At 39.4% G+C, this 17,401-nt stretch overlaps 2 protein-coding genes across 2 annotated transcripts; one reads left to right on the top strand and one right to left on the bottom strand.

Annotated features, from left to right (window-relative positions):
• The first annotated feature begins 4,455 nt into the window (after positions 1-4,455).
• On the top strand, positions 4,456-5,834 carry LOC118496069. The gene is made up of 2 exons (XM_036006251.1): positions 4,456-5,098; positions 5,187-5,834. Exons 1-2 carry the CDS (start codon positions 4,721-4,723, stop codon positions 5,832-5,834), a joined length of 1,026 nt encoding a protein of 341 aa, XP_035862144.1. The 5' UTR covers positions 4,456-4,720.
• A 6,175-nt stretch (positions 5,835-12,009) lies between these two features.
• Positions 12,010-15,779, bottom strand: stard7 (StAR-related lipid transfer (START) domain containing 7). Its single transcript, XM_031277948.2, has 8 exons — positions 14,856-15,779; positions 14,196-14,359; positions 13,930-13,979; positions 13,520-13,630; positions 13,250-13,332; positions 13,052-13,151; positions 12,879-12,963; positions 12,010-12,578 (listed from the first exon to the last, which is right to left on the bottom strand). Exons 1-8 carry the CDS (start codon positions 15,308-15,310, stop codon positions 12,400-12,402), a joined length of 1,227 nt encoding a protein of 408 aa, XP_031133808.1. The 5' UTR covers positions 15,311-15,779; the 3' UTR covers positions 12,010-12,399.
• Between the last annotated feature and the right edge of the window lie 1,622 nt (positions 15,780-17,401).

Genomic DNA, 17,401 nt, shown 5'->3' with positions numbered 1-17,401 from the left:
ATATAATTAAGTCTAAAATAGGGTAATAGTATATGGTATATGGTATGTACAAAAGCATTGGCTCTAATTTAGTTTTAATCATTCTTATTCCTCTTGTTTTATCTCATGATGTACTCTAAGATGTATGACTATGACCAATAAATATCATCTAAACATCCTGTGTATTTTATTGGCTTTTTAAAAAAATTGTTGAATGAAGGGCAAAAATTGATTTTAAGAGAGAGTGGGGCTCAAAGGGTTTATAGCATTCATATAGATAAAACAGTCATTTTCAATATGGCAGATTTGTGGAAACGATCAGTTACTGTAAGTGCTCCGTGGCTTTTAACTATGGCTCATAATTTCAGACAGTGCATGTCTTACGGTATATTAAAACAATGTGCACTCTGTCAAGACTGCGGACACATCACTGATCTGTAAATCAAACCCTGAGACATCCAAGCCCATGGGTTTTAGACAGTTAGTTAATGTTCGTGAAATGATGATTAAATTATGTTAGTTTTGTTTTTATACTGTGCTCAGCTACTTATTTTTCAGTCTATGTTGTCCCATAAGTCAAATCACATTTAACCAATAAATATGAAATGATTAAACCAGACTTGCCCTTTCTTTAAGACTCTTATTTAAATGAATATAGTCTTCACTAACACTTCATGTGCTGCAGGCATTACATGATAATGTACACTGTAAAATATTGATGAATGACTTTTGAGTTTGAATCACTGTCAGAATGAACATTACAGCAATAAAGTACACCAAGAACCTTGTCTTGTTATGTTGTACTGAGTCAATGCACTCTATCCTGGAGACATATCTATCCATGGATTTGTCATATCCAACATATTTCCAAAAAGAATAAACCCTCCTTTGACTGAGAATTAAAATTTTGGCAGCGGTGTGTGCCAGTTACAATGATAGATTGTCATTGTTGGCTATGCCTTTATTTTATGGGATTGCACTCTCACCATGGATGAGGTGATGTAATTCCTCAATTGCAGCTGCTGTCTTGAATGCAGTTATTTTATTTATGTTTCAAATACAATTTATCAAATGCATTTATTAAAAACAAATAAAAATAGCCTTTTTTACAGCAGATACTTAGGCTTAAGTGTTACTTATAACAATACTGATGGCTGTGTTCTATTCAAGTGTCCCAGTAAATTATTGTGAGGCAGCATGCACAATACCAGGACCCTGAAGCGAAGCAGCTAAATGGAATTCAGCAATTCATTTTATTATTTACACCTGTACTTTTCCTACTCACATGTCAAAATGCCCTCCATAAAAAGCCTATTGAAGATTATTTTGTGAGACTAAGAGGGATCGTAAAATCAAAATCATAAAGACCAGCAATCAAAATTAGAGGCGCAGACAATATGGCACATTTTTTTTACAATTAATTTTTTAATCTTTACAACGAACAGCTATAAATAACGTATGGGCTCTGAAAAAGGAGTGAAAAAGATTCATCATCTGTAGCTACCGTAATACTGTAAAAACTCCGACCAATCAAAATGTTCGGGCCGAACTTTTTGATTGGTCGGTTGCCACACCACAGGTGTACGAGCCAGAGCCTTGTCTTTCTCTATCACTCTGGTACGAGCCAGAGCTCAGTGCGCGTCTTGCTGCCGCCCGAATAACTTCAAGTCTGCTGGAAAATGGAGAAGAAAACTCTGAAACATTTGCCACTGCCGCCGTTACCTGCACCCACCGGCCCTGCTATTAAAAGAAAAGAAAGACTTGAGCTGAAACAGCGACAACTTAAAGGCTGTATAGACGCAGCAAGAGGACAAACAGTAATAAATATTGGAAACGCTTTTCAGCGATGGAGACAGCTGAAAGAGTTGAAAGGGATGAAAACTGACACCATGGTTGTCTTAAATTCTGTTGGACAGGTAACGTTAACGTTAAGTGTTTTTTTGTGGTGGATTTGTTGTTTTCAGGAAATGTCTAGCCAACATAGCTTTACATTTATGTAGCTACTGTTTTAAGTTATATTAGCCCAATGCTAACGTTAGCTTCCCTGTCGATCTAGGCTACAAGCTACATTAGCTAACGTTAATGTATGTTTACATATTTTTATCTAACAAAACGCTAATTTGTGTAACGTTATATGGTCGCCAGGGTCTGAACATGTGTCATTTACATATTGGCTTTTCACAAATGTGCTGATGCAGGCTCGACACCGGGGAAACACTGGTCGATGAGACCATCTCTCCCTGCTGTGTTAACTATTGTTTCACAGTCTCTCTCCGACCGGTGAGTAACGTTAGGTCTATAGCTTGATGCAGAAGTGAACTGTTCTCTTTGATGGGCAACACATACACAATGAGTTATATCAATGGTATTGGTATTAAAGGGTGTAACTTTGGTTTGAGAAGTTGGGGGGACCTCTGCCAGAATTCTTTCCGATTTGAATCCCATTTCCTGCATTTCAACATACATTTATAGGGACTATGGTGATATAAAAATCTAGTTGATCATAATGATACATTCTGCCAGAAAGAATAGTACAAAAGTATGTATAAGAAATAGATGTCTTATTGTATAATATAGGGGCTGATCGCCAAGACTTGAGAGAATCATTTTGTAAAGTCAAAAATGTAATGTAAAAATTTAAATAATATGAGATTTAATTTCCACTGCAGGCACGCAAACTAATCAGTAAAACAGGTGAGAAGCATACGGTGGACCTCAAACCCTAGGGGGGTCCGGGGGCATGCCCATATCAACAAATCAAAATCACCTGGCCCTTCATACAGCACATAACCTACCTGTAACGTTGTGCTGCTGCTGCTGCTTCCCTGTCTCACCCTCTGTTTTAAAGCAGCTCCACCTCATCTGTCCTCTGATATGAAAACAACTGAGTTATGATCATATTGATTCTAACATTAAACTAGCAGCCAGATCAACAGGTGTAGACAGAATATATGATTATCCTGAGCTAATTTACTGAATAAACCAACTAACATCTCCTTTCTTTTCATTTGCAACATTTAAGTCATCTGCTGCTGTTGCTGGCGTTTCATTTTTATCTTTACCAAGTGCAGCAACCGCGGTACCGGCTCATTAGAAGTTTCTATCGTTCACTGAACTGTTTTAAGAGTGTGCACATGACGGTCCTGGACGCCGGTGCGTTCACACTCTCCTGCTCATCCGTTGCGAGGACGGCTCGCGGTTAAAAAATAATAACAAACAAATTTGAAAGTGGGGGACACACAAACAGGATGCTGAAAGTGCGTGTGGGTGTACAAAAAGTAAGGAAATTTGTATTTGGTATATTATTTCTCTGTGGTAACAATGCTTTTTGGCAATACATCTTATACCGCTGGAAAGCCTGTTTAGTTCCCTTTCAAATGGTGCCCCATCTGTAAAGAACATGCATTTGTGGGATGAGCAGCAGCCCTGAGTATGTGGGTTGCACCCATGAAAAATTTGCCAAATCTTCTGTGCCAATGCCAAACAGCTTATTCTGCCATTGACTCGTTTGGTGGATTGGATGATTGAAGTTTGAAGAAACAAGACATATTGGCAATTTAACAATTAATTCATTTCGCAAACAGGAGCCTCAGTAGCGTGTGGAAGAACCATACACAGCCACAACAGCCTGGCACCTCCTCCTCATGCTGGTCACCAGCCTGGTCACACACTGCTGTGGGATGGCATCCCGGTCAGTGTATGTTTTGGTCATTCGATTTTCATTTCATTAACGGGTATTAAAAAACAAAAAAACGAATGGTTATTTGATTTTCGTTTTAAAATACAAAATTTGAAATTGAAATACAAGGCGTGTCTTCCTTTTCATTGTCAAAAGGGAATGTGAAAATTTAAAACATGCTTCGATTTTCATTTTCTATTTCATATAACAAAAGAATTAAATCACTAGAAAACAGAAATGAGAAAATGCCAGTTTTTTCATATTCTGAGACCGGATGTTGCATTTTCAAGGCAGTAGCACGTTCTCTTACAGTTTTTTCTGATTGCTTAAGCGCTAATCGTGAATCTTGTAGCACAATTTCTAAAACTATTAATACGTATAGCAAAACCACTCACTGAGTTTGCAAAACTAAAAGCACAAACACTGCTTTGCACTCATTTTGCAATTTTGTAACACACACTTTGCAAAACTGTAGGCACAATTCACAGCACAACACTCTTTTTGCAGAACTTTAAACACAACTCTGTGCTTACACTCAATTACCACATTTCCAACACACTACTAGCAAAATTATACACATGTATGGCTATCATTAACACTATTTTGCCAACTGTCTGGCACACATTCACATGTGAAAACTGTTTTAGATAATTAGTTCACTTTGCAATCAGCCTAAGCACTATAAATAAGCCACAGGTAAGCTGTCTGTGTGGAGTACAATGGAAGGAGCAGTAAGAGTGAGAAGAGTGAGAATCAGAGGAGGCTGAGGAAGAGGACGAGGACGTGGACGTGGAGTTGAAGAAGTTGGAGGGAGAGGACATGGACTTGAAGAAGCGAGAGGGTTAGAGGAAGTTAGAGGAAGAGGACAAGGAGGAGCAAGAAGAGGACGAGGAGGGGAAAGAGGAAGGGTAAGAAGAGTAAGAAATAGAATAACTGATGACATCAGAGCTACAGTAGTGGACCATGTCATCAACCATGGGATGACCCTGAGGGAAGCTGGCCAACGCGTTCAGCCTAATTTGAGCCGCTACACTGTGGCAAGCATCATTAGGACATTTCGAAATGAGAATCGGTAAGTACTTTGTAGCACTGCCATACTCTAATGAGAAACACAACAGTACCATACATGCAAAAATACTGAAATTGTTACTTTACAGAATTGCTAGACATCCAGATGTTGGGGGCAGAGGAAGAATGTTCACTCCAGAGCAAGAGACCCATATAGTGAACATGGTGATTGCCAATAATGCAATAAGACTGCGCGAAATACAGCAGCGCATAATTGATAATGACACCATCTTTCAAAATATACACAGTGTAAGCATTTCTGCACTAAGTCGTGTACTTGCGCGCCACAGAATAAGAATGAAGCAAATTTACAGAGTTCCTTTCGAGAGAAACACAGAACGTGTAAAGCAACTGCGATATGACTATGTGCAGGTAAGCTATAGTGTCATTGGTTCTGAATTTGGAAGTGCATACTGTAGTGCTGTGCATGGGCCTGATGTGTTGCATTTGTTTTGTCCAGAGAGTGATGGAACTAGAAGCAGATGCCATGGGACATGAGCTACTTTTTGTAGATGAGGCCGGTTTTAACCTCAGTAAAACCAGGAGACGTGGCAGGAACATTATTGGACACCGTGCCATCATCAATGTCCCAGGACAACGTGGTGGTAACATAACCATGTGTGCAGCTATAAGCCTAAATGGTGTTGTTCACCATCATGCAACCATAGGCCCATACAACACTGCACATATTATTGCATTCCTGGACACCTTACATGACATGCTCACTGTTCAGAGACCAGAGCATACCCGATATGTCATCATATGGGACAATGTAAGTTTCCATAGGGCTGCTTTGGTCCGCAACTGGTTTACGGACCACCCATTCTTCATGGCACTCAACCTCCCTCCATACTCTCCATTCTTAAATCCCATCGAGGAGTTCTTCTCTGCCTGGCGTTGGAAAGTGTACGACCGTCATCCTCATCAACAGGTAGCCCTTTTACAGGCAATGGAGGAGGCATGTGGAGATATTGATCAGGCATCATGTCAAGCCTGGATACGGCATTCAAGGAGATACTTTCCCCGGTGCCTTGGACTGGAGGATATCGCATGCGATGTGGATGAAATTTTGTGGCCGGACCCAGAAAGACGACATGATGTAGACTGATTGTCTTTTATACTTTTTTTTTTTTTTTGTGTGAAATTACTATTTTGTGTTCTGACTTTGACCTTGGTTTTGATGAGTGTGAATAAACACCAATACTTGAAGTTTGGATCCTTGTATGTTTACATGACACTATGACAAAAGTATGACCTCAAATTGACATCTGTACACAGAGAAAGCAAAAGCCAGATGTGTTTTGTATTCATACCATCAGTGTGTAGTTGCCACATTGTGTGCTTAGTAGATGATGGCTTGTGTTTACTCTTTGACACGAAAACACCATTTTTACGAAGGTGTGAAGAGTTAATCTAGCTGTGTTCGCTTTTGCAAGAGAACTACAATGTTTTGATAATTGGGTGAAAGGTTTTCTTATTTGTGTCTAGAGTTTTGCAAAAATAGCCAATAGTTACAAAAAATGTGCTTAAGCAATCAGAAAAAACTGTAATACATCCATGATTAGCACCGGTGTAGCCTACCAGTTTTGCTTTAAACCAGGCTGCAGTTGAGGGAAACTGTAGCCTAACTTCCTGAGCAACTGATCATCCGTTTTTTGCACCTCTTTACATAAATATACATACATATGGCTATGAAATACATAAATGAGGCATACATATATGCATTAGTCATTATAGTTCAATAGCCTATATGTTTTACTTGTATTTATTTCCGTCTATTTATTTGCACGTTATATTCAAAGGAAGTTTGGTTATCTCACAGACGCAGACTAAAAGCAACTAGCAAGCCTGCCTGACATCAGTGCATCAAAGCATATCACTATCTGCAAAGAAAAGAAAATGTGAATAAAACACGAGCGCAGCAGATTCGTCTGATTCCCAGCTTAGCTAGAGCGGGTAACGCTAGCTCTGCAGACTGACCAGAGTCAGTCAGCACCGGGGAGCGAACATAGAGCGAACCGGGGACTCAGGTCACAGGTTAGGTTACACCTGCTAGCTAGCTGCAGCGGCAGCAGCGAACATTATAACATTAGACCCAGCACCGGAGGTCTGATCCCCATGATCTGATCCCGAACCGCCGGTGACTTTCTGCCAGATCAGCAAGCTTAACGGCAGCAACAGAGAGTTTTTGGCGCTGTAACGGTAATGTTAATGTAACAGTAACGTTACAGCTGTGAACTGAAAGTCAAGTCCTCAGCTGGTTTGACTCTCTTCGGGTAGAGACAGAGAGTCAGAGGAAGGCAGGGAGAGAGGGTAATAAAGAAATGTGACATTATGAAATAAAAGTCCTTCCAAGCATTATCAAGAGTATAGCTAGGTTTTCAAAGTAATTTTAGCCTGGGCTGAAAGCAACACTGACAGTGGTAGCCTACATTGGCGCTGTTGCATTGGAAATGACAAAATCCGGTCTCTGAATATGAAAAAAGAGGCCTTTTTTTGTTTCTATTTTCGAGTGATTTTATTTTTTGTTATAAGAAATAGAAAATGAAAATAAAAACATATTTTAAATTTCTCCCATCCCTTTTTGACCATGAAAAGGAAAAAAACGCCTTGTATTTCAATTTCAAATTTTGTATTTTAAAACGAAAATCAAATAACCATTATTTTTTTGTTTTTTAATACCTGTTTATGAAATGAAAATCGAATGACCAAAATATACACTGACCCATCCCATTCTTCAACCAGCATTTGTCACAAGTCAGCCAACGTGGTTGTGTTGGTCACTCTGGCACGAACAGCACGCCCAAGCTGATCCCACAAGTGTTCAATGGGGTTGAGGTCAGGACTGCTGGCAGGCCATTCCATCCTCTCCACTCCCACATTCTGGAGGTAGTCTCTGATAAACCCCACCCTGTGGGTGCAAGCGTTGTCATCTTGGAGGATAGAGTTCGGTCCCAGACTGTGGAGATATGGGATTGCCCTGATTGGCAGCACCTGGGGGTACCAGAAGCTCAAAACAAGTGTCAGTAGCAACAGCAAAATAACCTGTTTGGCAATGGCAGAGAAGATTTGGCAAATTTTTCATGGGTGCAACCCACATACTCAGCGCTGCTGCTCATCCCACAAATGCATGTTCCTTACAAATAGGGCACAATTTGAAAGCGAACTAAACAGGCTTTCCAACGGTATAAGATTTATTGCCAAAAATCATTATTACCACAGAGAAATAATCTACCAAACACAAATGTCCTTACTTTTTGTGCTACGTTTATTTGCGCTAGAGAAATGGTAACGGTTCTGTTGTTCATTGTGGGTGTCTTTCTAAATTCTCTCTCAAGGACAATCACTGCCAGAGTAGTTTGCCACAGCTGATGATACTGCCACATCCAGAGCCAGACCTGTCTGCTAACACGGAAGCCCTGGACAAAGTTTGATTACTATATGATATTTATTATTGTCTATATGAAAAATAAACAAGTTTTACACCACGTTGGTTGTAATTATTTTGTGCAGCATGTACGGGGATGAGATATCATGTCTTGATAGTTGTAATAGCATGAATTTTTAAATAATTTATCTTTTTTTTTTTTATTTGAACAAAATATAAAAACAAAGGGTACTGTGTACAGTTAATTCCTCCTGGGAATAAATAAAAAGGGAAACTATGTAAATTAAGGGTGTAAGAAAAAATCAATACACTTCATTATCGCAATATTTTATTTTGCAATAATCGATTTTCAAAAACTATCGATTTTTATTTTTTATTTTTACGTTCAAAAATATTCATGTAAGACAGTGGTTCACGTTTATGTTGTGTTTAAACCCCCTACCTCTAGATGGCTATGCTGAGACGCACCACTAGTGTCCTTGCCTAACAGTGCCTAGCAGTGCCTGACTTTTTGCTAGAAGCTAACAATGTAGCTATGGCTGAACTTTGGCCTACATTAGCATATAAAAAGTGCTCACTAAGAACCTTTAAACCACAATCCCAAACTGGCAGTTTGATTTTCTGTGTACTGAATTGTTTACCTAAAGTAAACTTCTTTGACTTTTATGCACATCATGTCTTTTTTTAAATTAGTTTTTCTTAAATTATACTTAAAAAAAATCCCAATACATTGCCTTACGCACAGTATCGAAATATATTGCAATATATTGAATCGTGACCCATGTATCGTGATACGTATCGTATCGCCAGATTCTTGCCAATACACAGCCCTAATGTAAATTGTGTAGATTTGTATGTAAAATTAAGGAGTTTTGATGAGTTTAATCCCAGTCCTTATCCAACTTAGACAAAGCACAGATGCAACTTTAAAATCTTGTTAGCTTCTCAACCTTACCAACCCTGCACAGCAATGCCTTTCAAGGACTAATATTCAACAAGCCACTCAAAACAAAACCTACAAGCAGAGTTTGATCAAACAATTTCTTCTTGGACATTTACTTATTTGCAAAACAAAGTTTTTAAATAATTCTGTATTTAAAAAAAAAAAGTAGAATTAAAATGTGATGTTATGCCACACTTTAAAGCAACTACAAGGAACTTTCATTTTGTGTTGATTTTGGCGGCCCTGAGGACAATAGCGATAGTGTTTCCATGAGCACAGTCTTCTTGCATAGTATTTCCAAGATCTTAATCTGGCCTGCGCGTACATTTATTTTGGAAAGTGAGTGAAAGAGACTATTTCTAATACTAATTTTCATAGCATGAGGGAATGCATCCGTTTGTGGGTAAGATTAATAACTAATATGACGATGACGAAACAAACTTTGTTTCAGCCACCAACGTAAATTTATACTTTATATAGACGTAAAATCACATCTCGCAATGTATTTCATGAGTAAAATAAAGCTTTTACATACCTCAGTAGTAGGAAGAGGACCAATTCAGGAGAATATTTTCAAATCCTGTAATTTTTTCCATCTGTTAATTGACCGGCCAGAGTCGACTCCTTTTTTGCCCGTGCACTATCACTGCCCCTTTTAGCTTCTTTTTGTTCTTCGGGCCAATTCTTTTCTTTTCTAAGAAAAATCTTATCCTGCTTCCTTTTAACTTTCTACTCACTGCAAAACTTTGCCTGGAAAAATGTAAATAGTAAATAGTTTCTTCCAGTCTGCGTGCCATAAATCGTTTCGTCTGATTTCGTGGGGAATCAGATCAGGGGACAGGCACTGAGAATAACTATATAGGAATAGCCAGTCTTCTTGCTGATGGTCTTGTTTGCTTATGTAGGTCATATAGAGGCATTAGTATTACATTGAGACTGTTAATAACCAGATATAAATTCCTTGTAGCTGCTTTAAGATAAAATGCTAGATTCTAACAATTTAGCTAACAAACACCATATCAAATCCATATGCATTATATGCAGGTCTTGAGTATGTAGTCTAAACGGTTAGTTTTTGAGTGTGCTGCTGATACTATTCTCCCACAATGCAATGCACAAAGAAACTGGAGGAGCTACTTAACATTTGTATGTAGTGTGGATTTGGGACACAGCTAGTTTTTTTGCCAGCAGTCTTGTTCCAAGCTGATTGAGCAGACAGTGCTTTCAGTAAACTGTGGAGCCTCTCTGCAGACTGTCACTGACCTTATGCCCAGACAGGAGTTTAGGTTTTACAGATTATCTCATTAGACTGGACCACGTTGGCTGCTTCACACACAAACAATGCTAATCACCCTTTTCTCTAACCAAGACAAGGTCAAAACCAAGAATGCTCTGCAATGAAAAGCTTAACACAAAAGATACACATGAGGATGTTTATTTGATCTGATGAGTCGAGTCTGTTGAAATCACAGGGTGCACAAGCTTATATTCACACAATCATTTCTCTGTTCCTAAAGTAATTCTCATGTGTTAACCAATAACAAATGTTACTGGCTGCAGTATGTGACAACTCTTTTAGACTACTGCAGGTGGCACGCAGGTGTCTACAAATGACAGAGCATCAACAGTTACATTCGCAAACGGAACATTAGCAAACGTTGCATAATGTTTAATTGGGTTATTGTGAGCTCTTTAAAAAGTCTGTTTTGTCCAATCACACGAGAAATAATAAAAACAAAAACATTTCCTCCCTCCCACTTTAAACATCCATTTGCCACATCTTACATTTTTATTAATCCAATAGCTGGAAATACTTCACTACAGAATAGAATTATACATGTTGACACAGTGGGGATGTTAATATTCGACACTCATACAGGTGGGACCTCCTTGACAAAAACACCACTGTACTGCTTTATCTTGAGGTACTGCAGCTGAATCAATCTGATGTAGAACAAATTACATTACATTTTAGTACAAGATGAGATGTTTTTAAACAATTGAATTTCAAGATATCTGTGCCAGATTGTTAGGCTGTAAACAGTGTACTTTATTAGGTAAATGTTTTATTCCACTGAATGTGACGCTCTTCGTACATTCATAACAACCCCTGCAAACGGTTCACTACAAAAGCAACAGGGATGATTTGAAAGTATTAATTATATGGAGTTTGAGTAAGACTCACATTAATATCAAAATCTAAAGAATGCAGGACAAACATGTTAAATAATGTGGCAAAACTAAGTGCTCCAAATATCTCTTAAAAGGGGCATCGGTTTATTAAAATGTCTTGTAGGGTTTACTTGCTAGGGAAACTAAACTGTACCACATCAGTACCATTGTATGAGAGGATTTATCCGGTTGTTATAAGACACTATGCCCCTAACGCTGAAGGACTGGTTTATCTTCAGAAGGCAGTTTTGTCAATGCTGGCAGTTTTGAACAGACACGGTGAGATGAACAGCGTGAAACCTCAACTGTGCTGACAGCAAAACAATGCCATACCCAAAACACAAAGACCTAATTCCATGGAAAAAATTCCCAATAATGCATTATTATTTAAAAATTTTGTAATCCATCCAATCCAGTCTTGTGAAGATCACTCATGCTGCAAGCAAACAGGAAACCAGTTGCTTTAAAGCCATGAAACATGGTGGCAAGTATTCCCGGCAGAGGCCTCTATCTTCGGTCAGTCCAGAAATCTTGGCCATAGCTTTAAGTTTCAGTGATAATGTCCATCAGAAGCCAGTCAGTTACCGTTCTATGTCCAATACTGCACAACCATTTCCACAACATCTCGCTGAAATCACACCAGACACTAATACAGTAATTTGGCTGCATGCAGTCTGCACAGCCTTTAAAGTCAAATCTTGTCAAACAATGGAAGACAAGGCATAGAACGTTAAAATGGGAAAAACAGCATTTTGGCAAAATCATTTCTACAATTAGGAATTTTGGCTCAAACTTACCAACAGTTCTAAAACAAACATAATTACCAAAGGAGGCAAAACAAAAAAAAAAAATGCCACGGCGTATTAGCGGCTAAGCAAATCTAGTGCCAATGCCAGCAGTCTAGATAAAAATTTCTATGGCGACGTTTTTTCCCCCCCCAAAGGACAGAAATGCTGTCATCAATACAGTCCATTGTTGTTGTGACATCTTATCGACAACCAATATAACCACATCTACAGAGGGACATACTGTATAATAGTCCTTAATGTAGGTTGCAACTTCCATTTGCAGTTCATGCAATCTACCCAGAAAGTTAGGGCTGGAGGGTTTAATTGAGGTTCAAGTGAGAGTGAAAACACACCAACATAACTCCTGGTCCAAATGTCCATCTCAAGCGTAAATCTGTCCAGGACCACCTGTGTGTGGCTTTTCTTCACTGAGGCGCTCCTGGCTTGGCTGGCGGTTGGTGTTGCTGGATTTAATGACAGCTGTGTAGTCAAAGATCCCCACTTCCAAGTTCTTGGCCCTCAAGGCAGCAGCATGCAGCTTCTCCAGAAAATCAGGCATACCTGCCAGGTGCAAAGGGAGAGCATCCTTATTATCAGGGTAGAATACCAAAACTCAGTTGGAAAACATGAAATGTATAAAAAAAAAAATATTTACAAAGCATAAAAAAATGCAGACATCTGAATGCAACAGCAAACGAAAATGCTAAACATTTGCAGGTTCCAAGTGTGAGGATCTCAAGTGTGCAGATTTGCTGCTCAACGTCATTGTAAATGGAATATGGACAAATAAATTAGAAAATTATTGTAAAACTAATCATTACATGCAGACCTAATACGTTCCAATAAGTGAAAAGAGCTCACCACTCGACACCATCCAGTTCACACAGTAACGGGGAAAGACAGTCTGAGGGTCGTCGCTATAGGTCAGCAGGTAATCGAAGCCATTCTGTAAAGAAAACGCACAAGTCAAACTCAGTGGCTACAAAACACAGGAACCGAAATGCAAGTGAAGTAATTTGTCTAGCAACACAAACCTCATCAAAGGACTTGTGAGGGCGGATGACCATTTTTGACTGGTATGAATGGACTCTCACAAATTGATTAGTCTCCGGGACTCTGGGATGCTCCACAGCTCTATACAGCAGAATTACAGATATACAAGTTACTCATTTACTAATGTATCAAAAACTAAACCATATTTCACTCCAGAGACATTATTTTTCAAGTCTCACCTGGATACCAGGACCATCAGGTTGTTTTCTACGTCAACATCATAGCGGCGCACATATACATAGTCCCTTGAGTACAAGGGATACTGTGAGGGGGGGTGGGGGGGGAGAGATTAAACAAGGTTAAATAACAGCTGATAAAGATATAGTGAAACTTGGCTAGTAGTTGCTCTTAACCACATAAGCCAAGGTCAATCATACTTTGCTTGTACAACACAAGGTAAAAGTTCCACACACACACACTTAGGCATAATAGCAAAAAAACAAACTCACAGGAAAGTGTGTAGCCCAATGCACAACTTCAGAGCCTGTACCGACATCTCTGTCCACCACCTCAAGCTTGATTACCAGTGCATCCCACTTCTTTCTGTACTCTGTATCCAACTAGGGGAAAGGGGAAAGCATAAGTCACGGATGAGGTGCTTAATATAGCACAAAGAGCGAGTGTTACAGTTGCAACACAGTTGAGTGTTCACACTGCACACAAGCAGTGTAAACGTTGGTTGTGCAAAAGCAGCTGAGTGATGGAAATGCCAAACAAGCTGCCATAAGTATACCATTTTTTAGGTTTTATGGTAAGCCAGTACCTCAGTAGAATAAGTTATCCTTTTCACTTAATTGTTTTCATTAACTGAGACCAACCTATTCCTAGTAACACATAAGGACATTTGAAAAGTTTGTACCTGTACATTGAAGAACTGCCTTGGGGTGACATCGTTGTAGGAGCCCAACACTGCAAGGCAAGGTAGCTTTATTTGTATAGCACATTTCAGCAACAAGGCAATTCAAAGTGCTTCACATAAAAAAAAGTTAAACAGAAATAAAAAGGCTGCTGACTCATTCAGACAAATCATACCAATATCACTACACCCAAAGTCCCAGGAAAAACTCAAAGCACAAACGTAACTCAGAGACCTGGCTACACATGTGAGATTGTGAGTTGGCTGACCTCTGTATTCATAGAGGTGACTGTTGGGTATAGGTCGCTTCCACACTCTGAAGCCTTCTTTCTCCATCACAACTTCCCAGCCATGTTCAAGGTGCCCAGTCACTGTCCCTGAAGCTGTGTTTAGACATTTTACAGCACCCAGTGCCTGTAGTTCAAGTCCACACCTTTAAATGGATGCAAACAGGACAGGTGGTTTAGCATACTGCACAGTTGACATTACAAATTATACTCGCATTAATACTAAATGCTGTATTGCAAACCGAAATGGAAAGAAAACTATGTGAAATGTTTTAGTAAAGTGTTGAGCTCCCAGAACAGCATCAATGCTCCTTTGAATAGATTCTACAGGTCTTGGTTACTCTAGAGGGATGAACACTATTCTCCAAAGGATTATTCCCTCATTTGGGGTTCTGATGATGATGGCTTTCTACATGCTAGTCCAAGATCTCCTGTAGCTAGGTGTTCAACTGGGTTGAAATCCGGTGAATGTGAAGACCATAACATATAATTCACATAATATTCATACTTCATCATACCATTGAGTAACTCTATACAAAAAAGTATATTTGTCATGGCTCCACTAATGTATTCAGATTTTCCTGATGCAATTTATCAAAGCACAAATGCGTCCATATGTGCGTTTAAAGAAAGATATCAAACCTGTGAATTTCCTCATCGTGAATCTTCTCATTCTCCCACATGAAGATACCAGCCAAGGCCGCTACAAGTTTCGCATTGGGCGCGTGCTTGCTCTGAAATCTACGCCATATGTTACCGACCAGGGTCCACCTGGTCCGCTCGGAGTACAGGTTGGAGTAAAGCTCGCCGATCTGGCAAGCACGCCGGAGCCTCTGTCCGGTCACAAAGCTGCAGTGGTCCGCAAATATGGAGAGCAAGCCCTTCCTCTTTCGGCCAGATCCCGCGGCCTCACTGGCACCGACACCTGCCCTCTGAAGCCAGGACAACAGCAGGCCCATGCTCCTGCCCAGTAACGGGACCCTCTCAAGCTTTCCTTTGCCCTCCTCGACAGTCCGCTTGAATGACCCGCTGCTTGGAAGCCTCATTGTATTTACACCGATCTCGCAGATCGGACGACGGGGCACAGAGTGAAACATGACAGCTGTGACCGTGACGCAAGTTCTCAAAGACAAAATAAATGTCAACAAAGTGCAGTAGCTAACCTTAGCTAACGAACCCCGCGGCTAAAGCTGATAGTCTGCAGAGATGCAACATGCATTACCTTTATACAGATGATAATTTCACTCCGGTTGTAACGTTAGTTAGCGAGCTGTCTACGAGCACGCGTCATGTAACGTTAGCATTAGCTAACGTTATCTGTCAATTGCTTACTAGCTAGTAGCCTACGACACACAACCACACCCAACACCGCCTCACTTCTTTCTGAATCGAAACTCTAATGACGGCACTGTAAATTATATCGTCTAACGTTACTGTAACTCCAGCGCAGCTGTCTATCCGTGAACGTTGTCTCTTTCCTGGACGGCCACACGTTTTTCAAACTCTAGCAGCGCATTTGACCTCCTCTTCCTACAGTCTGCGTACACACCCACTCGGAAATCCAGCCTTAAAAACTGTAAGGCGGGCGTTCATTGGGCGTTTGTTGTTCTAGGGCAATTCGGATTGGTCCCAGTGGGAGCCTGTCTTAAATTTAGCTGCTCGGGCACCAGCATGTGCGCATGTCCAGCTTTACGTTTGTACCAACGCTACCCACTTTCCAGTTTCTTCGATTATCTGGGATCAGATTCTGCACTCCAACTGCTCAGGTTAGCTGCACTACTTTGGGAGGAGAAGGTATTTTTCAAACCGTCCAAGATCAGTCTCTACAGAAAACACATAATGGGGAGAGAAAGTCGGTGTTGCCCTCCAGTGGTGCTGTTGAAAAACCATGGTTCAAATTCAAAGCAAAGAGGTTAGAATTTTTGTAACCTCTTTTATAACCTCTTAAGTCACAAGTTTTTTTTAACCTCTTTATTTAGCACACAGTTAAGAATAGGCCTAGGCCTACTACAAACTCGGTGTGGAACAATTTAAGTATGAGTTTGTTTCTAAAATAAAAGCACACCTCCTAAACAGAATATTTTCAGTTTAACCATATTTTATACATTATGAAATGATGATAGTGAACATGAAGTGAAGTGATGAACATAATGTCAAAATAGTAACTGTAGGTCTACATGGTATTAAAGATAATACAAAAAATAAAAAATAAAAAGGGGCTAGAAAAATGTAATTCAGACATAAGTGTAGGCCATAGTAATAATAATAATAATAATAATAATAATAATAATAATAGTTTTCCTACCTGGGCACTATTTACCTTTTTATAGCGTACATTTCTTGAGCATAGAAAGTTTTTTGAAAGAAAGCTCATGTAGTGCATTCCATATTGGGGGAGTTATTTGTTATGATGATAGCATTAACCAGGAATTCAATTTTTTTTTCCTATTGATTAACCTACTTCTGGATAGTTTTGGAATAGAGGAAATCCATATTTATGGATTTAGAGCTTGGCCAGTAATGCAGTGACTTCAATAAGTTTTTGATCGTATCACAAGTATAAAACAGGTGCTGTTGTTGTTTCTACATTTGTAGGACAAAGGGGACAATTATTAACATCAAATTTAAACCTTGTTGTGATAAATTAATTTGAAGGATACATTTAGTTTGTTTTAAAATGTAGGCTATTTCTTTATATTTAGAGGGAATTGGAAACGTATGCAATTAGTTCTAACAGCCAATGTTTCAGTTTTACCATAGGTTTTGAGATCAAGTGTCCTCCGTGTCCGTGACCGTAATCAATAAAGTCCAGAACCAGGCGCATATTATTATTGATATAGGCCTATCTGCCTTTGAGAAATCCTGATTAAGTAGCATACTAATGATGTCCAATAGGCTATGCCATATTTTAATCTTGCTGCCAAGATTTTTGTGAAAATCGTATAATTTGTATGAAGGGTATGGTCAAGGAAACTAAAAAAGTGTTTCTGGCTCATTTATACAGAAAAGCGAAAACACAGTTGTTGTGCTCATTCTTTTAGTCTATGTCTTCAGTTCAGTAGCCTAACATGCCAAAGACACAGCTGCGGATTTGGGTTTAAGCTGCGTCGGCCAGATTTATTCTGAACCTTCAACAGTGGAGTTAGAAAACTATAATTTAAAAAAAAAAAAATTACAATGGAATCGTC

The sequence above is a fragment of the Sander lucioperca genome, chromosome 1, assembly GCF_008315115.2.
Source record: "Sander lucioperca isolate FBNREF2018 chromosome 1, SLUC_FBN_1.2, whole genome shotgun sequence".
NCBI lineage: Eukaryota > Metazoa > Chordata > Actinopteri > Perciformes > Percidae > Sander > Sander lucioperca.
This window is presented reverse-complemented; position numbering and strand designations above follow the sequence as displayed.